At 46.8% G+C, this 21,239-nt stretch overlaps 1 protein-coding gene across 1 annotated transcript; it reads right to left on the minus strand.

The window, feature by feature from the left end:
• Positions 1–3,557: 3,557 nt before the first annotated feature.
• On the minus strand, positions 3,558–20,901 carry MAIP1 (matrix AAA peptidase interacting protein 1). The gene is made up of 5 exons (XM_060257044.1): positions 20,527–20,901; positions 10,959–11,030; positions 8,949–9,075; positions 6,513–6,663; positions 3,558–3,791 (listed from the first exon to the last, which is right to left on the minus strand). Exons 1-5 carry the CDS (start codon positions 20,899–20,901, stop codon positions 3,713–3,715), a joined length of 804 nt encoding a protein of 267 aa, XP_060113027.1. The 3' UTR covers positions 3,558–3,712.
• Between the last annotated feature and the right edge of the window lie 338 nt (positions 20,902–21,239).

Here is a 21,239-nt window from a genome sequence, read left to right on the forward strand (position 1 = left end):
ACACCCCTGATGTATATTATGTTTGCATAGTAGGCTACACACCCCGATGTATATTATGTTTGCATATTAGGCTACACACCCCTGATGTATATTATGTTTGCATATTAGGCTACACACCCCGATGTATATTATGTTTGCATATTAGGCTACACACCCCTGATGTATATTATGTTTGCATATTAGGCTACACACCCCGATGTATATTATGTTTGCATATTAGGCTACACACCCCTGATGTATATTATGTTTGCATATTAGGCTACACACCCCGATGTATATTATGTTTGCATATTAGGCTACACACCCCTGATGTATATTATGTTTGCATATTAGGCTACACACCCCTGATGTATATTATGTTTGCATATTAGGCTACACACCCCTGATGTAGCCAATCCTCCAAGAGCTTACAAAAAAGAGCCTTGTAAGCTCTTGGAGGATTGGCTACATTAGGGGTGTGCGGTGTAATATGCAAAGAAGTTCCTGCTACAAAAAAGCTGGGGGGGGAAGCGAACGAGGGGTTTTTTTGTAGCAGGAACTCCTTTGCATATTAGGCCACACCCCTCTTATGTAGCCAATCCCCCAAGAGCTTATAGGGCTCATCTTACAGGGCTTACCGTAAGCTCCAGGAGGATTGGCTACAGCAGGGGTGTGTGGCTTAATATGCAAAGGAGTTCCTGCTACAAAAAAAGCCCTGGAAAGGGGGGGGTGTTGTAGCAGGAACTCCTTTGCATATTAGGCTATACCCTCCTGATGTAGCCAATCCTTCAAGAGCTTACAGGGCTCTTCTTATAGGGCCTACTGTAAACTCCAGGAGGATTGGCTACATCAGGAGGGTATAGCCTAATATGCAAAGGAGTTCCTGCTACAAAAAAGCCCTCTCTTGTATAGACAACATGCCAATCACTCTTAGGTTCAGCACTTCCAGGCCCATAGGTGGGGGCTTCAGCATCCTCCTTTTGCCAGAAGACCCCCTTCATTAAGCCATTTTACTAACTTTCTCTCCCTCTATTGGGCTGTCTCAAAACCCTTCCACAAATATTACGCATTCCTCACAACCCTGTGGGGTAGGGTCAGTGTAATTAGCCTCTACAGAAGTGACCTTAGAAAAGTGGGAAAAGAAAGGAATATCCTTTTGGTCCAAGCAACCTTAAGTCTCCAACTGCAATTACACCTTATCTACCATCTTTCAAGGTTTGCCGTTGGAAGTGAAAAATTCCATTGACGGGGCTGCCTACAAAGTTTGCCGAGGCTTCTGTTCACGTCAGCGTGTCATATGGGATGCTGCAGAATTTCCCCTTTAATGAGGCCTCAAGTTTTCCACAGCACATACCACAGTCTAGATCTACTGTACCAAAACAAGATGGTAATCTGGGCTACCTTAAAGACCAATAGCAGGGGTGGAATTCTAGCAGGAGCTCCTTTGCATATTAGGCCACACAATCTGATGTAACCAATCCTCCAGGAGCTTACAAAAAAAGAGCCTTGAAAGCTCTTGGACGATTGGCTACATCACGGGTGTGTGGCCTAGTATGCAAAGGAGCTCCTGCTAGAATTCCACCCGACAGTATTTATTCCAGCCTGAGCTTTGAGTCAAAGCCCACTTCTGTAGACATCTGCAAAAGCAAATTGATTCATGAAAGCTCATGTTGGAATACATGTTGTCATGTAAGGCAGGGGGGCCAAATCAGGGCCTTGGAGGGCTCCTAACAGTCCCCGGAGCAACTGGCTGTTGTCTGCTCCCTTCTTCCTCTCTCTTGCTTCCTTCTGCATCTCAGCTTGCTTTGCCAGGCTTACTCAGTTGCACAGGAGCTACAGAGAAAAGCCTCTATTTTCTCCATTGGCTGAGGCTCCTCCCTTAGGGAAGCAGGGGGGGAAGGAGAGCTGCTTTGCCAGGCCCCCTCAATCATATAGCAGAGCTACTGAACCAGCCCTCTCTTCCTTCTATTGGCCGAGGCTGCTCCCCCTCCTGGGGGAGGAAGAAAAGCTTCCTTTCCCAGTTCCCAGGATCCCATGGGAGAGATACAAAGAGAGCACCCTTAAGACCAACGAGTGCTAATGTTTTAAGGGGTTTTTTTTTAAATTTAATTGTGTTTGTGTCCTTTATAAATTTTATATCTCTGCTACCTAATCTTACATAGGTACACACATGGCCTGACCCGACAAGGTCTCATTTATGTCAGATTTGGCCCTCATAAGCCTTTGATTTACCACCACTAACTATTGTGGTGGCAGAAACCCCTATCAAGTTGCAGCCAATACCCCCTTCTAAGCTGTGGAGTCTTGTGAGCAAAAATTCTACTTTGTGAGTAACTGGCATTCCAGTTGTGGGCTACTGCATCAATTAGTTCACTTTGGGGGCAAAAAGGAGTGAGTCGGAGGCTAAAAAACTGAGCTAGCTCACACTAATTCTGAATAGAGGGAACACTGGTCGCAGTTGACGGATAGCGATTTATCATGGGTTTAAGGCAAGAGATGCCTGCCCTCCTTGTGATGACCCTGGACTTCCTTGGTGGTCTCCCATCCAAGTACTAACCAGGGACCACTTCCAAGATCTGAAAACACTGCTTACTATGCATGCACAGAAAAGAAGACTACAGATTTATACCCGCCCTTCTCTCTGAATCAGAGACTCAAGAGCAGCTTACAATCTCCTATATCTTCTCCCCGCCCCCCACAAGACACCCTGGGAGGTGGGTGGGACTGAGAGAGCTCTCCCAGCAGCTGCCCTTTCAAGGACAGCTCTGCAAGAGCTATGGCTGACCCAAGGCCATTCCAGCAGATGCAAGTGGAGGAGTGGGGAATCAAACCCGGTTCTCCCAGAGTCCGCGCACTTAACCACTACATCAAACTGGCTCTCTCTACAGATTTAAAACATGCACAGAATGTAGATAAAAACAAAAAGACAGTGAAGCAAGGTCAGTCATCAGTTTCCCAATGACTTAGCCTACCAAGCTACCTTTTCTTTCACAAGGAAATGGTAAAAAGGTCGTCCCCTGTGCAAGCACCAGTCGTTTCCGACTCTGGGGTGACGTTGCTCTCACAACGTTTTCACAGCAGACTTTTTATGGGGTGGTTTGCCATTGCCTTCCCCAGTCATCTCTGCTTTCCCCCCAGCAAGCTGGGGACTCATTTTATCGACCTCGGAAGGATAGAAGGCTGAGCCAACCTCGAGCCAGCTACCTGAAACCAGCTTCCGCTGGGATCGAACTCAGGTCATGAGCAGAGAGTTCAGACTGCAGTACTGCAGCTTTATACAGATCAGATATGACAATGGTAAAGTTTCAGTAAACTAGTTCAAGGCTAAAACTGCAGCTTTTGACTATAGCCTGTAATTACTTTTGGTGAAATCACTTCTGAGTCCGTTCCCACCCCCCGCCCTGGTAATTTTCAGTCACCCATTTCACAATATGAACACTGTTGCCTGTTCCACTACTGACTGCCAATTGCTGTCCATCTTCTGAGTATAACAGCCCAGTAGGCTTCCTAAGGTAGAGGTCTTGGAAGATGCCTTTGGGGGATGATCAAGAATAAATGTGCATGGTATTGCCCCCAAGTCTGGTGGAAAACATTTTATTATTAGGCATCACAGCTGTATACTGTGTTCAGAAAAGTACAAAACTAGCCCCGAGGGACTACATCGCTTCCATCTTGAAACGATCGATATGTCCAAACATCGATAATTGTCCATGAAACTGTGTGTTCGGTGAATTTATTCTAAAAGCTTTGGGTGTTCTATCCGTGTAATCAGCCAGTCCGGTTTGACACCCTGGGTAAATTCTCTTCGGAACCTTGGGAAAAACAAAAACAAGGAAATATAAGTGGAGGTAGTAAGATCATTTAAATAGCTTTATAGAGCTTTTAGTACTATTGCAACTTGAGTGAATATTGAAGGCACAAACAAAATATTGGCTCATTAGTAAAAACTTAAGCAGCTAAAAAAATGTAAGAGCTGGTTTATTTATTTATTTAATTAAATTTTTAGTCTGCCCTTCCCATAGGACAGGCTCAGGGCGGGTTACATCATAAAACAATCAACAATAAAAACAATAAAAGACTAATTTAAATATATAACATCTAAAACTACAGAATGGAAAATAGGAAAGGTCCCCTGTGCAAGCACCAGTAGTTTCTCTCACAACATTTTCATGGCAGACTTTTTATGGGGTGGTTTGCCCTTGCCTTCCCCAGTCATCTACACTTTCCCCCCAGCAAGCTGGGCACTCAATTTACCGACCTCAGAAGGATGGAAGGCTGAGTCAACCTCGAGCCGGCTACCTGAAAACATAGCTTCCACCAGGGATCGAACTCAGGTTGTGAGCAGAGCTTAGCACTGCAGTACTGCAGCTTTAACACCCTGTGCCACGGGGCACTTTAAACTACAGAACGACAATAGACTAAAATGGCAGGTTTTGCCTCACAGACATGACCCAGGTCCAGTTTTGCCTCACAGACATGAGTCCAGGCCCAGTAGATCTTATAGCACTTATAGTTTAGAATCAGCTGTTTAATCCCTAAGGGCGGGAAACATTTATATCAAATCTAAAGGCACTCAAGGACTCAAAAAGCTAACTATTTATCTGAATACTTTATTAGTGGACAGCACCTTGGCATTGTCAGATTCAGAGGCAAGGAAAAGACAAGTAAAGTTCAAGATCTTTATTCCAGCATCATAGGCAGATGCAGGCGTTGTCTGAACTGGCGCTCCCGCCATTTCCCTGCTCTTATAACCCCTCGCCCTGACCATTATAATTCAAGCCAAGCGCACCAACAAAAGTGGGGAATTTGCGCGGGTTCACTATTGTTCAGTCATCACCCCAGGTGCATGTTATCGCCCCTTGGTTTCATCTCCTCCAGCTCTTTGACCTTGATTGTGTAGTAACTAGCAAGTTCCCAGACAGGCTACCCTCCCTCCCGATAAGCAGCGGGGATGCTTCAAAGCCAGCATAGCATAACACAAGTGTTAGCATCAAAGGATTACACATTGAATATATATGGCAAGAGGAACAAAGACAGAGTGACTCTTGACAGGCATTAACAGCTGTACATTAAAAAGCTAGGATTTTTAATGGATTTCACCACACACTGGAACGCCTAAAAAATGGATCCCAGAGTTGGCCCAAACAGATCTGAACACCTTTTTTCTGTTGTTTTGTTGAATATGTTGTGTGCGTTGACTTCTGATAACCCCTAGTTGGGCCTTGGATGTTCAGAGAGGTGGCTTGCCCCTGACGTCTCCCATCCAAGTACTTGCTGGGGTCGGTCCTGCTTAGCCAGTTCGGTGTAGTGGTTAAGTGTGCAGACTCTTATCTGAGAGAACCAGGTTTCATTCCCCCCTCCTCCACTTGCAGCTGCTGGAATGGCCTTGGGTCAGCCATAGCTCTCGCAGGGGTTGTCCTTGAAAGAACAGCTGCTGTAAGAGCTCTCTCAGCCCCACCCAGCCCACAGGGTGTCTGTTGTGGGGGAGGAAGATAAAGGAGATTGTAAGCCGCTCCGAGTCTCTGATTCAGAGAGAAGGGCGGGGTATAAATCTGCAGTCTTCTTCTTCATCCCCTGCCGCAAATTTTGCTCGCTTCTTCAGTAGAAAAGGGCCAGAGTAATCCAGGAGCGCCTTAACAACTAACACAATCTGTGGCAGGGGACGAACGTTCGCGAGACACTGCCAACGCCCCCTCTAAGCTGTGGAGTCTTGTGAACGAAAATTCTACTTTGTGAGCCACTGGCATTAAAGTTGTGAGTGAACGATTTGGCTGCTGCATCAATTTGTTTGCTCTGGGACTATTTTCCCCTGGACTAAGACAAATATGCATGAGCTGGAAGCTAAGAAATGGTGAACTAGCTCACACTAACTCGGCTTAGAGGGAACACTGGCCACTGCTCACCTGCTCAAGAAAGAAGATGACGACATTAGATTTATATCCTGCCCTCCACTCTGAATCTCAGAGTGGCTCACAATCTCCTTTATCTTCCTCCCCCACAACAAATGCCCTGTGAGGTGGGTGGGGCTGACAGAGCTCTGACAGAAGCTGCCCTTTGGGAATCAAACCCAGTTCCCCCAGATAAGAGTCCGCACACTTAACCACTACACCAAACTGGCTCTCCCCTGCCACAAATTTTGTTAGCCTTTCAAGGTGCTTCTGGACTCTTGCTCTTTTCTGCTGCTCCAGACAGACTAGCACGGCCACGCATTTCGATCTACCCCTACAAAATGCTAGGAGGAGGAGGAGAAATTGCATTTATATCCCACCCTATACTCTGAATCTCAGAGTCTCAGAGTGGTCACAGTCTCCTTTACCTTACCCCTCCCCCTCAACAGACACCGTGTGAGGTGGGTGGGGTCGAGAGGGCTCTGACAGAAGCTGCCCTTTCAAGGACAACCTCTGCCAGGGCTATGGCTGACCCAAGGCTATTCCAGCAGGTGCAAGTGGAGGAGTGGGGAATCAAACCCTGTTCTCCCAGATTAGCCACTACACCAAACTGGCTCTCACTGATGGATCTCATAGTTTGCTTACTCGTAGTTTGCTGTTAAGAGGCGCTTCGTTTCCTTGGTCGTTTCATCGCCAAAAACAACCTGGAAGACTTTGGTTCCATCGGGAGTCTCGTCCGGAAGGTCAGCGCTGGTCAGGTACCAGAAACGCATCAGGATGCTGACAAACTTCCTTCCTGTTTGCAAGGAGGAGGAGGAGAAATTGGAGACAGAGCAGAAAAAGCGAGTTCTGCGGCTCAAAACGATGGGCTGGGCAGAGCAGAAACAGAGCAGCGCATCGTTTTGAAAAAAATAAATGATACTGCATTGTTGATTTGTGAAATAATCACTCACATTTTGCTCCTTGTGAAAGTAACAAAGCTGGCAGAGCTTGAGAGCTCTCGACAAGCTTTTCGCATCACACAATGGGCCATGAAACATCATTTGTAGCGTTACTTTCTGATATTTGGACGCTGGGTCAAGGTCGGTGGGAATGGCTATAATTCTCTGCCTCAGATTATTAGCACAGATTAGAAAGCCAGAACCTGCCAAGCGACAGTCTCTCTCCAAATGCAGATGATGATGATACTGGATTTATATCCCGCCCTCCACTCTGAATCTCAAGAGTCTCAGAGCGGCTCACAATTTCCTTTATCTTCCTCCCCCACAACACAACAGGCACCCTGTGAGGTGGGTGGGGCTGGAGAGGGCTCTCACAGCAGCTGCCCTTTCAAGGACAACCTCTGCCAAACCTATGGCTGACCCAAGGCCATTCCAGCAGGTGCAAGTGGAGGAGTGGGGAATCAAACCCGGTTCTCCCAGATAAGAGTCCGCGCACTTAACCACCCCACCAAACTATCTCAAATGAGTGTTGAAGGGACTGGGCTTCCAGTTTGGGAGCTACATTTAAAACCCTTACATTAAAAACCTACATTTAAAACGTGGGCTGCCCTTACCACTTTAGAAAAGATACTGAGGTTTTATTTGGGGCCGATGCAAATGCTGGGCAGGGTTAGTATGGTGAGCAGAGGCCCATCAGTGGCTCTTAGCCACAAGGCATTGTTGCAACACTGTGGAAATCCATCTTGTAGATGGAATAGAGTGAGGCTCTGTATTCGTGCTGCTTGGAGGGGGGGGAGTGGGAGGGCTGCTGGAGTTCTAGCCCCACCGATGGACCTCCTGATAGCACGTGGGTTTGGGCCACTGTGTGACACAGAGTGTGGGACTGGGTGGGCCACTGGCCTGATCCAACATGGCTTCTCTTATGTTCTTACGCCTATGGCAGTAATGCTGTGTACTCTTGGTGCTTGGGGGGGCAAGAGTGGGAGGGCTTCTGGAGTTCTGGCCTCACTGGTGGACCTCCTGATGGCACCTGGGTTTGGGCTGCTGTGTGACACAGAGTGTTGGACTGGATGGACCATTGGCCTGATCTAACAGGGCTTCTCTTATGTGACACAGAGTGTTGGACTGGATGGGCCATTGGCCTGATCCAACATGGCTTCTCTTATGTTCTTATGTGACACAGAGTGTTAGACTGGATGGGCCACTGGCTTGATTCAACATGGCTTCTCTTCTGTTCTTTTGAGACACAGAGTGTTGGACTGGATGGGCCATTGGCCTGATCCAACATGGCTTCTCTTATGTTCTTATGTGACACAGAGTGTTGGACTGGATGGGCCACTGGCTTGATTCAACACGGCTTCTCTTCTGTTCTTTTGAGACACAAAGTGTTGGACTGGATGGGCCATTGGCCTGATCCAACATGGCTTCTCTTATGTTCGTATGTGACACAGAGTGTTGGACTGGATGGGCCACTGGCCTGAACCAACACGGCTTCTCTTCTGTTCTTTTGAGACACAGAGTGTTGGACTGGACGGGCCACTGGCCTGATCCAACATGGCTTCTCTTACATTCTTATGCTATACTAACTAGGCTAGGAAGCACAAACAGGATTCCAAGACACACCAAAGCAATAGCATTTGAACTGGAAATGATGCCATGGGAGTTTTCTGTAAGAGTGGCTAAAGAACTTAGGGGGAGAGACCACGGCTCACAGAGGGCAGGGCTGTGGATCACTGGCAGAGCATCAGCTTTGAATGTGCAAAGTTCAAGGTTTAACGCTTGGTGTCTCCAGTTAAAAGGACCAGACAGTATGTGGAGGGTGGGGGGGGGGGGTATAAAGAACAACTCCAGCCCCAAACCCTGGAGAGCAGTTGATGGTCAGTGTTAGAGCAGGGGAAAAAATGTAGAAAACCAGGAGAAATAATGTAGAAAACCGGGTACAAGACGAAATAATATTTAAGTTCTTGTAGATGTACGAGAATTTAAGTATTATTTTATTGGGTTTTCTACATTTTTTTTGCCTCCTGGTGTGGCCAATTTTGTCTTCATCAGTATACTGACCCCAACAGACCGGTGCCCTGACTCAACAGGAGGCAGCTTTCTTTCCTGTTCGCATGAACGCTTTAAAAGGGACACGTACCGCTATCGTCGTAATAAATGCCAACGTCTCCAGCTGTGGTGTACATTATTTCATCCACGTCGGCAGCCAGGGCGTTCCTGTGGTCCTCCGATAGCCGAGACAGCTTCTCTTTCAGCACCTGAAGCATCTGATGCAGGAGGAGAACTTAATGTTGAGCTCGTAGGATACGGGAGCCTTGAAACCAACCCACAGAGCCAGCTACTGCTGCCTATCAGAATCAGAGCTTGGGGATTTTTTTAACTGGAGAAAAATTTGTTTTTATAGCATTTTATTGGTTTTTTCAAAGGGAAAGGACCTTTGGAATGGGGGTGGGGCAGCCAAGGAGAGCCCCAAGTGAGTGAGGCCTGTTTGGGCCGGCTGGATCGCTAGCCAATCCAAGCAGGCCTCGCACGTCCGGGGCTCTCCTTTCTTGCATCAGGTTGCTTTTGGCTGGGGTGGTGGTGGTAGCATATGCTAATGTTATGCTAATGAGCTCCACCACCTATTTTTCTACAAAACGACCCCTGATCATTAATATAGCAGTGTCTACACCACCATCTGCTCTCACAAGTAGAAAATAAATACAAAATAAAGCACTGAAAAGCAAGTTACAAAGCCCGCTTTCACGTCTTCTCCAGCCCGTCATAAAACGGCTTCCAGAGTTCTTTTATCTCGTTTTTGCCATTTTCTCTTAAGAGTTCTGTTAAAATATCCATTCTGGCTGTCTCAGAAATTTTCATCAAATGTTCTTCCCTTGATGGTACTACAGCCTTTTCTCCAACTGGGGAAATTTTTTTAAAGACAACTCTCCTTCAGATGAGGTCCGAAACTACAGTAGTACCCCTCCTGTCTCTCATTCAGTTGCATGCAGTCAGGGCCAGCTCGCCCACTAGGCAAACTAGGTGGCTGCCTAGGGTGCTGGGAAGAGGAGGCGCTGAATTGCCCCCCCCCAGTGCCCACAACAACTGCGTAGTTTGCTTGCCTGCCGGTCCCCTCCCTTCCCTTGTGCTTTGCCCGCCCCCTGGCACGATCAGAGGAGCACACCGAGGCTGGGTCCAACCGGCTTCGATGTGGCCGGCATGGCGTCTAATCCTTTGAAGCGTGCGCGGGAGAAGGCTTTGCTCCCCCTCACTTCCGGTTCCACGAAGCAGGGAGGAGAAGCCTTCTCCCGCGCACGCTTCAAAGGATTAGATAGCGCGTCACCCTCATCAAAGCCAGTCAGGCCCAGCCTCTGATGCGGAGGAAGTCTGACTGGGGCGCCACGGGACCTAGAGCCGGTGCTGCATGTAGTGCCGGATTAAACCCTGTGGAGGCCCCTAGGCAGTCGAAATCTTGTGGGCCTTCTTGCAAATTATCTCAGAGTCTGAGTGCCCGCCCCACCACCTACAGCTCCTGCTGAAGCCTGCAGGCACCTTCTTAAAAATTCCCTTCTACCAAGCTGCAAGGGAGAGGCAAACTTGGCAACAACGCTAGCAGCAGCCGCACCAGGCAAGTTGGGCAAAGAGCGGCTCAGTTGCTGGCTGCGCGTGCAGGCGGGGAGGGCTGCAAGCAGGGGGGAAACCGGGGGGGGGGGGGGGAGCTGGCCTGGGGCCCCTAAAGGTGTTGGGGCCCATAGGTCAGTGCCTACTTGGCCTAATTGTTAATCTGGCTCTGGCTGCATGTGAAGGCTTCTAGAGCAATGGTCAAGCGGGGGTGGTACCCAAACTGGGAAAATAAGGAGGGATGGAGCAGAAGGTAACAGCAGCAGCACAGGGAGGAGAAGGAAGAATCCATTCCCCGTTCTCTTTAGAAATGCAGAGGCCAGGCACCCAATCAGGTTCTCGCGGTGCTACCAACAAATGATTCCCCCTAGCGCTTTGCAGCGGAGAAAATACTGCACAAACTGTATCCAGAGCAGTCCCCCATGCCCTTTAATAGGCTTGTTTTTCTTTTTCAGATTAAGAAACAGAAGCAGATTAAAAAAACAGATTAAGAAACAGGAGGAGTTCTTTTCAACCCAGCAATGGGCATTAAGGGTTTGTGTTTTTTTACCTCTTTAGATATCAATCCTTCCAGCAAATCATATTTACACTCGGAAATCAACTTCGAAACAAGAGCAAAGGCCTGAAAGACAAGACGGGCCGGGGGGGGAGATCCAGTTATTTTATTTTCCACAAATATTGAGGAAGACGATAATGCTGATAGAATTCTTGCATATGATCTATGACTTAGAAAATATGGGCCTAAGCACATTTAAATGCACATTATTTCATTTGCCACTGATGGGATGTGTTTTCCATTTACGCTTTGATTATATCTCTGTCCGCAGGGCTTATATTTACAACCAGTGTTCCCTCTAAGCTGAGTCAGTGTGAACTAGCTCACAGTAGTTTAGCTTCGAGCTCATACATTTTTGTCTTAGCTCAGGAAAAATGGTCCCAGAGCAAACTAATGTATGCAGGAGCTCACAATATTAATGCCCATAGCTCACAAAATAGAATCTTTGAGGCCCCTGAGCAACTGGATGTCAACTGCTTCCTTCTCCCTCTCTCTTGCTTCCTTCTGTATCTCAACTTGCTTTGCAAGGCTTGCTCAACTGCACAGGAGCTACAGAGCAAAACCTCTGTTTTCTCCATTGGCTGAGGCTCCTCTCTTGGGGAGGAAGGGGGGGGGAGGGATAGCTTCCTTTGCCAGGCTCTCTGAATCGCACAGCAGAACTACTGAGCCAAGCCTCTCTTCCTTCTATTGGCTGAGGCTCCTCCCCCTCCTTGTCCCTTGGGGAAGAGCCAGAGCTTCCTTTGCCCAGTTCCCTGGATCCCATGGGAGAGATACAAAGAAAACAATTTAAGACCAATGAGCGCTAATGTTTTAAGCATGTTTTATTTTAAACTTTTAAAAAATCTTTGCATTTGTCTGTCTCCTTTATAAAGTTTATATTTCTGCTACCTGGCATTACATTTTATGTCATTTATGTCAGATTTGGCCCTCATAACAAATGAGCTTGATGCCCCTGGCTTAGAGGGAACACTGTTTACAACCTGTACGATTTTAGGTGCTTTATAAATAACACCCAGCTGGAAGCCCAAAAGGGGCTGTGAGAAAGGGGAGGACAATTTGGAAATGCTACCAAACACTTCCGATCTGCAAGCTTCCAGCGGTTGAGCAGGCAGTCCCCCCCCCCCCCCCACATACACCAACAAACGACAGCTTGATACTCTCATCATTCCAATCCTTTTGGGAGAATTTTCAGTTCTCACCAGACCCTTGTGATTAATTTGCATGCTCTCCTGCTTACTTGGGGAGTCCCGTGAGGATGTGAGAACCACTACTTCATCTGCAAGTAGACCACGGCTGCCAGTTTGGTGCAGTGGTTAAGTGGGCGGACTCTTATCTGGGAGAACCGGGTTTGATTCCCCACTCCTCCACTTGCAGCTGCTGGAATGGCCTTGGGTCAGCCATAGCTCTGGCACAGGTTGTCCTTGAAAGGGCAGCTGCTGTGAGAGCCCTCTCAGCCCCTCCCACCTCACAGGGTGTCTGTTGTGGGGGAGGAAGGGAAAGGAGATTGTGAGCCGCTCTGAGACTCTTGAGTGGAGGGCAGGATATAAATCCAATATCTTATCTACCTCACAGGATGTCTGTTGTGGGGGAGGAAGGTAAAGGAGATTGTGAGCCGCTCTGAGACTCTTCGGAGGGGAGGGCAGGATATAAATCCAATATCTTCATCTACCTCACTGGGGGTCTGTTGTGGGGGAGGAAGGGAAAGGAGATTGTGAGCCGCTCTGAGACTCTTCGGAGTGGAGGGCAGGATATAAATCCAATATCTTCATCTACCTCGCAGGGTGTCTTTTGTGGGGGGGGGGGAGGAGGGTAAAGGAGATTGTGAGCCGCTCTGAGACTCTTTGGAGTGGAGGGCGGGATATAAATCCAATATCTTCTTCTTCTTCGTTTATCATCAGCACAAAGGCGGGCGCCCTGACCTCGATAGCTGAGGCTAGCGCAATCTTGTGAGGTCTCCGAAGCTAAGCGGGTGGAAGGCAATTCACCAAGGAAGTCCAGGGTGATCATGCAGAGGCAGGCAAGGACAACCCACCGCTGAACGTCTCCTGCCTTGAAAACCCCATGGGGTCACCGTAAGTCAGCGGTGACTTGACAACCAAGGGCCAGCAGACCTCCTATCAGATCTGGGAGCACAATAACATACTAAGAATAAGAGTTCAGGTCCCCACTTACCAATTACTCTAAAAGGTAAAGGTAGACCCCTGTGCAAGCATCAGTGGTTTCCAACTCTGGGGTGATGCTGCTTTCACAACGTTTTCACGGCAGACTTTTTTTTACAGGGTGGTTTACCATAGCCTTCACCAGTCATTGGGTGTTTCTACATTCAGTTTGATCCAGAGTTTTAGAGTCTTTAAATCGCCTGCCACTGTTCCGCTTTAATTATTTTCCTTTTACATTGGTGGATTTGCTCTGCTCATTTTGTGTAGCGAAACTTCTATATTTCCTGCTGAAAGCGTTTCAATTTGGGGGGGGGGGTAGTCTTTGATCAGAGGGCAGCCGGAATACCAGTGCTTAGTTAAATGTATACGATTGCTTGGAAATCGTGTCAACACTGCAAAAACAATACAAATTTAAATTACTAGATGAGGCAAGCAATGATATGTAAAAATTTCAAGTCCTGTCAGTTCTCATGCGAAGTACTGCACCTTATGGTGGCTTTTGGAGAAGTCTTAAAATGCATGAAAACTTCTACAATGAGTTTGAAACGCCTGTAGAGAAAAGATCAGATCAAAACTAGTGTGGAGAAAAACGTTGCAGCAGCAGCTCTGAAACTCATCTCACCGAAACAAATGTAGATGCTTCGGGCAGCAACTATGCAAAACAGTTGTGAGAACAATAGGTAATGTAAAAGGTGAGTTTCCAATGTGATGATAGGGAGTCACAAACTGTTCAGTGTAAAAACACCCATTTACATTTCCCCCCAAGCAAGCTGGGTACTCATTTTACAGCCCTCAGGAGGATGGAAGGCTGAGTCCACCTCAAGCCGGCCACCTGAACCCAGCTTCTGCTGGAATCAAACTCAGGTTGTGAGCAGAGAGTTTGGACTACAGTTCTGCAGCTTTACCACTCTGCGCCATGGGGCTCTTTACAAATTACTTCAGCACAGCCCTAACAAGTAGCATTGTGACAACAGACAGTTCAAGTATCATGCAGCTCCAACCAACATAAAGAAACCACCCCAAATACAGAGAAAAGACACTAGGCGGTGTACAAAGATGAGACAGGAGTCATCTGTCCCCCCCAAAAAAATATGGAACAGGAGGGCGAAGGCCTGAAATACAAGGCAGAGCTAGAAACCAATACTGCCTCTAAACTATGGGGTCTTGTGAGCAAAAACTCTGCTGACATTAATCTTTTGAGAGAGCGATTTGGCTACTGCATAAATTTGTTTGCTTTGGGGCCATTTTTCCTGAGCTAAGACAAAAATGTATGAGCTGGAGGCTATAAAGCTTTGAACTAGCTCACACGAACAACTTATCTTAGAGGGAACACTGCTAGGAAGTAGAACTGCCTTTTAAACCATTCAAAACCAAGAAGAGGTCTCTTTTATCGCACAATTTTTTTTTCCGTTCTGGTGAAACAGTGTGAGTAAAAATGGAGTATGAGGAAAGAAGTGGGTGGGCGTGGCGACTGAGCTTCAGGCTGGTTGCATCCCTCCTACTCTCCTGCTATTCCTGCAGATTAACGACTATTCCCTGAATACACAGCCAATTTTGGAAAGAACATCAAAGTCAAGCATGAGAAGGACTAGAGCAAAAAAAGGTACTAAAAACCCTCCCTTTAGATCTCCCAGAAAGGGTAAAACTGACTTAGAATCTGAAGATTCTGACTTGGAGACTTCTCTGTTAGAGGAAATGGCGGCCGAAGGGAGTAATCCTCCCCAAAGTGAACAGACTGAGATATTGCATGCCCTTACAGAGATAAAGAATGAAATTAAGAGTGATTTAAGGTCTCTTAGTGGAGAGGTTGGACAATTAAAAAAGGAACTTGGACTTCTCAAACAGTCAGTTGAACCAATTAATAAGAAACTGGAAGAACTCTGCAGCGTTGAAAACAACGGATAAGAAAACTGAAGCTGCATACCAGACGGCAAAAAAGACAACAGAGGATTTGAAAAACTTTAAGGACTCTTGGGTCGAAAATAAGATTATACTCCAGGAGTTAAAATTAAGAGAAAGAAAGGCCAAACTTCATGGAATATCTGTAAATTTTGGAGAGACGGAACACCTTACTACAGCTTTAAATAGATGGCTGAGTCAGATTCTTCTCACAGAAGGAGAAGCAGAGCCTTCCCAAGACAGTGTTACCTCTGCCTTCCAATTAAATATTTCCAAGAAGGCTCCTGACAACGTTTCCCTGGATATTGTTGTTGAATTTAAACTACAGATGAAGAACAAATTGTTTAAAATCGCCAGGGAAAAACAAGGACTGCGCCTTGAAGACAATACAGTTTTTTTATTTCCTGATATCCCAGCTGAAGTAATTAATGCAAGAAGGAGATTGAGAGGAACAACAAAGATTCTTCATGACGAAGGAATTATGTATAGATGGTTACCACTAGGCCATGGAAAATCAAACTTTTACTGCTTATAATGAGGCATCTAGCAAGGAACTAATAGCGTAATTAAACTAAAGTCTGCAAGAGTTTGAATTGGGAAAGTATGTTTTGAATTGGGAAATTATGTTTTCTTGAGGAGTATTAATAGGAGAATATGTATATAGTTAGAAGATAGGCTAAAGATATGATAAATGGGAATGGAAAATGGGAAATGAATTGTTAAAGCTAATGGAGTAGCAAGGAGGTGGTGGGTGTGCCCCCCCCCCAAACCTCCAACTGTAGAGATTTTTCTGCAGCACCCAGTTCTGGAGGTAACTCTGTCCAGCTTTCTTTTGCAGGCACGAGAGAAGATAGTTAAGAGTTTTAAAAATTTAGCATGAAAAGATGGAAGTCCGTGAAGAAGTAAAGAAGCTTTGGAAACAAAAAGAAAGACTATAACTATGATTAGAATAAGAATTAGGAAAAGTGGTACAGGGATCGGGTGAAATCGGGTAAAGAAAGGAAATAAGATAAAGAGGAAGGGGTTTGTTTATTTGCTGTTAGTATTCAGTTTGATTTGTAGAACGTAATAAGCAAAAAATGAAATGTATTGATTTGAGATGTATAAATAAGTTGATATATGCACACTTAATAAAATATTAATGCTGAAAAAAAAGGAAAGAAGTGGAAAGAAAAATGCACCCATACTAAGAAGAAAATAAAGTGGAAGGATCTCTTAACACGCAATATTTTCTAGCCACAAGCCCAGCTGTTGTACGAAGTCTGTCCAATATGCCTCTTCCTTCAAGATCCACTTTCCAGTTCTAATCCCTGAAGAACACAAGACATTTCTTTAAGCCTTGCAATCTGACTAAGAGCCAGCTGCAAAAGCTTCCAGACAAGACAGCTAAGTGGAATAACCGGAAGGTCACAATGGGAGCCAATGAAGGGAGTCCATAAACCCTGGTAAACCTGGAATTGTGAGCAAATCCCTCAGCACAGACCTCTTAATAATTAACTCTCAAAACACAGACAAAGAACTGTAGTTTTCACAGTTTCAAACAGCACTCCCATCCTGGAATCCAAATGCACACTGAAGTCCCTGTAATTGCCAGTGAAAAATCTGTATGAAAACCTACTATTGTTTTACCCCTAGGAACATAAGAAGATCCCTGCTGGATCAGACCAGTGGTCCACCTAGTCCAGCATCCTGTCTTGCACAGTGGCCAACCAGTTCCTCTCCACAGCCAACAACAGGGCAGAAGCTGAGGCCTTCCTAGGAACATAACAAGAGTTCTGCTGAATCAGACCAATAGTCCATCCAGTCCAGCCTCCTGTCTCACACATGGCCAACCAGTTCCTCTGGAGGGCCAACAACAGGGCATAGAAGCTGAAGCCTTCCTAAGAACATCAGAAGAGGCCAGCTGGATCAGGCCAGTGGTCCATCTAGCCCAGCCTCTTGTCTCATACAGTGGCCAAGCAGTTCCTCTGGATGGCCAACAACAGAGCACAGAGGCTGAGGCCTTCCAAAGAACATCAGAAGAGCCCTGCTGGATCAGACCAATGGTCTATCTAGTCCAGCCTCCTGTCACACACAGTGGCCAACCAGTTCCTCTGGAGGGCCAACAAAAGGGCATAGAGGCTGAAGCCTTCCTAAGAACATAAGAAGAGGCCAGCTGGATCAGCCCAGTGGTCCATCTAGCCCAGCCTCTTGTCTCACACAGTGGCCAAGCAGTTCCTCTGGAGGGCCAACAACAGGGCATAGATGCTGAGGTCTTCCTAAGAACATAACAAGATCCCTGCTGGATCAGACCAGTGGTCCATCTAGTCCAGCCTCTTGTCTCACACAGAGGCCAGCCAGTTCCTATTAAAGCATCATTAAGTACAGCCAAAAGGATTAGCTGACTTGTGTTAATTCCTTTGGAGAAACAGCTCTTGTATAGCCCAGTACTATCCATGGTTATTCAGAAAGAAGGACAACTGCAATAAATAGCATTTACTCCCTGCAAGCTCACTGCAGCCTAAACAGACCTTGATACATTTTCTTTGGACCAAGGAAACAGATCCAGAACTTATTTTTGAGCCCTTATGGGGTTTTGTATTTTAATGACCAAACATTCTAAGGTATTGCTACCTTGAAAACAGGTCCTGATATTTGGACAATGTCTCATGTTAGTTCAACCATTACAAAAGCGCTCTTCTATATAAACATAGCTGTGAGTCTGGTTATTATAATCACAACAAAAAGCTATCCTGAAGGTCTAAGACGTCCATACTGAAGACTTCTTCAGCCACTTCTCGCAGTTCAGTATCTGGGTGGAGACAGGGGCGTCGTTCTGCACAACTTTTCACAAAGAGTTCAAAAGACCGCGTTTCCTGGATTTCCTACGGTTTCGTTGGTTTCACCTGTCATCAGTCTTCTCTCAATGCTGTTTTAACTGGAGCCACAGTACAAAGAATTCAATCACGGATCAATGCGTACATGCTCAAGTCTCTGCTACTGGCTCTCACACACTTTTTGTGTGTGAATGATAATTCAACCAATGAGGTTTTGAAGGATATATTGTGCTTAATACACTGGTACCTGTGCTGTTGTATTACCCCTGAAGAAAATGGCTGCTTTGAAGGGTGGACTTCATTGTACTTTCCCCTCCCTTCCCTAAACCGTGCTCTCTCCCGACTCCACCCTCAAAAGTCTCCAGGTATTTTCTAGCACACCCCTGGCCAATACTCCCTCTTAGCTGTGGAGTCTCGTGAGCAAAAATTCCACTTTGTGAGCTACTGGCATGAAAGTTGTGAGCTACAGCATCAATTACGTAGTTTGCTCTGGGGCCATCTTTCCTAAGCTAAGACAAAAATGTGTGAGGTGGGGGCTAATAAGACTGTGAGCTAGTTCACAACTTAGAGGGATCCAAGTGGGCAGCCATGTTGGTCTGAAGCAGAACAAAGTAGGAGTCCAGTAGCACCTTAATAAAAGATAATAAAAGTTGCCAATAAAAGATAATAAAAGTTGCCTGTTAACTGCTTTTGCTACAAGTCTAGGTAAAACAAAAGAACACGTATTTCCTAGTTTAGAAGGGACACTGCACCTGGCTCACACCAGCTCACACTAACTCAGCTTCCAGGGATCCAAGTGGACAGCCGTTTGAAGCAGTAGAACAAAGTAGGAGTCCAGTAGCACCTTTAAGACCAACAAAGTTTTATTCAGAATGGAAGCTTTCATATGCATGCCGACTTCTTCAGGCGAGGGAATGCGCTGCAGTGAGCAGAACTACATACAGCTGGTGGGTTAAGAGTGTAAACTGACACCAAGTTAGGATCCAATGGCAAAATAGTGTAATAAACAAACTGAAAGACCATTTGGTCTGGATAGCATTTGCGTGGGAAACCCATAAAAGGTATTAAAGGTTGCCTGTTAATTGCTCTTGCTACAAGTCTAAGTAAAACAAAAGGTTATGTATTTCCTAGTTTAGAGGGAACACTGCACCTGGCTCACACTAACTCAGCTTCCAGGGATCCAAGTGGACAGCTGTCTGAAGCAGTAGAACAAAGTAGGAGTCCAGTGGCACCATTAAGACCAACAAAGTTTTATTCAGAATGTCAGCTTTCGTATGCATGCATGCTTCTTCAGATGAGGGGATGAGTTGCAGTGAGCAGAACTACATACAGCTGGTGAGTTAAGAGTGTAAACCAGGGCTGCATTGGAGTGAAATGGACAAACTTACAAGAATTTAAAAAGCACAAGATCTAGAAAAGTTTAAAAATGAGTGGGGAAAGTTCCAAAGGTATATTGAAAAACAATGGAACGTTAAAGGACATTTGGTGATCTTTGACAATGCTTAACTTTTAAAGAAACTACATATGGATTACAGTTTTAAAAAATGGGATTATTGGATTATAACTTTTTCGTTTCTTAGTGAATAAGAAGGACTTTCATGAAGATGGACTATAATTATAGCCTTTGGTACTTCTTTTTCTGTTTTTTTTTATGAAGAAAGATTATTTAATAGATATAGTTTATTACCTTATAACAAATTAAATAAAATAGTAATAGGGAGTTGTTTGTTAAGGGGCTTGGCATTGCTGGGGGTCAGCAAAAGGGGGGTGGGGTGGAGAAAAGGTTATATATATGTATTAACTTTTAATAACAAATGATATTATGCTATTACAATATATTACATTATAATAAATTGTTTTAACAAGAGTGTAAGCCAGGGCTGGTCAAACTTGCTGAACATAAGAGCATAAATGTCAGATGTTTGAGAGCCGCAAGACATGAACATCAGATGCTTGAGAGCTACAAGACAGAAGACAAATAGATGGGGGGGGGAGGGATAGGTGGAAAGAAAACAACTTTAAATGCATTCTCCAAGCCACCGGCTGGCTTGGCGAACTGATGTGAAGAGACAAAGGCCTTCTCCAAGCCAGCTGACAGGGTGGCGGGGGCTTTGAGAGCCACACAATGTGTGTGAAAGAGCCACATGTGGCTCCCGAGCCACAGTTTGTCCACCCCAGGTGTAAACTGATACCAAGTTAGGAAAGGAAAGGTCCCCCGTGCAAGCACCAGTCATTTCCAACTCTGGGGTGACGTTGTGCAACGTTTTCAGGGCAGACTTTTTACTGGGTGGTTTGCCATTGACTTCCCCAGTCATCTACACTTTCCCCCCAGCAAGCTGGGTACTCATTTTACCGACCTCGGAAGGATGGAAGGCTGAGTCAACCCTTGATGCGGCTACCTGAACCAGCTTTCGCTGGGATAGAACTCAGGTCGTGAGCAGAGAGTTCAGATCACAGTACTGCAGTACTGCTGCTTTACCACTCTGCGCCACGGGTCCAAGTTAGGACCCAATGGCAAAACAGTGTAATAAAGTGGAAGGCCATTTGGTCTGGGTAGCATTTGCGTGGGAACCCAACCAAAGGTAATCAAAGTTGCCTGTTAACTGCTTTTGCGACAAGTCTAAGAACAACAAAAGGACGTGCATTTCCTAGTTTAGAGGGCACCCTGCAGCAGCTGGCGGCTCTTACCTGCTTGGCGCCCTGAGTGAACTCGTGGATGCTGAACTCCTGGTCGAAGTAGGCGCGGATGAGGAAGAAGTAGGCGCGGGTGCGGAGCCACATCAGGGGGTTGGGGACGCCCACCACCACCACGCTCCGCTTCCCGCGGCCCCCGCCGCTGCCCCCTTCTTCGCCGCCGCTGCTGTAGGGCCGGGCGGGGGGCTGCAGCGGGGGCAGCCGGAGGGAAGAGCCGGGAGCTGCCGGCCGCGGAGGAGGCGGAAGGCCGAGCCAGCCGGACTGGGTCTGAGGCGCGGCCGAGAGGAGGAGGAATTGACGGGAACGGGCAGCGGCGGGCACAGCCCGGCTGCAGCAGAGCCCCGCCGCGGGCAGCAGCGGCAGCGCCATCGCCGCCCGCCTCAGCCCGCCCGTCATTCCCCCTGCGACGCCTCCACCGAGGTCCGTCCTTCAAATGAGCCCCGCCGGGAACTGGAGCCCCGCGAGGAGGGTTCCGCCTCTTAAAGGTTCCGCGCGCCTGCTTCTGGCTGGGCTCGAAAGGAAGCCCCGCGGACTGACGCCTCCACTTGCAGCTGCTGGGATGGCCTTGGGTCAGCCACAGCTCTGGCAGAGGTTGTCGTTGAAAGGGCAGGTGCTGGGGGAGCCCTCTCAGCCCCACCCACCTCACAGGGTGTCTGTTGTGGGGGGAGAAGATAGAGGAGATTGTAAGCCTTGAAAGGGCAGCTTCT

This window comes from Heteronotia binoei, chromosome 16, assembly GCF_032191835.1.
Source record: "Heteronotia binoei isolate CCM8104 ecotype False Entrance Well chromosome 16, APGP_CSIRO_Hbin_v1, whole genome shotgun sequence".
Lineage (NCBI taxonomy): Eukaryota > Metazoa > Chordata > Lepidosauria > Squamata > Gekkonidae > Heteronotia > Heteronotia binoei.

Excerpts from the sequence above, each read along its gene's own strand:
- MAIP1 (XM_060257044.1), bottom strand. The coding sequence starts at position 20,901 with ATGGCGCTGCCGCTGCTGCCCGCGGCGGGGCTCTGCTGCAGCCGGGCT. Across the intron at positions 9,076-10,958 it reads AAGGATTGATATCTAAAGAG|ATGCTTCAGGTGCTGAAAGA; the intron begins GTAAAAAAACAC and ends CTCCTGCATCAG. Across the intron at positions 6,664-8,948 it reads CATTTATTACGACGATAGCG|GAAGGAAGTTTGTCAGCATC; the intron begins GTACGTGTCCCT and ends CCTTGCAAACAG.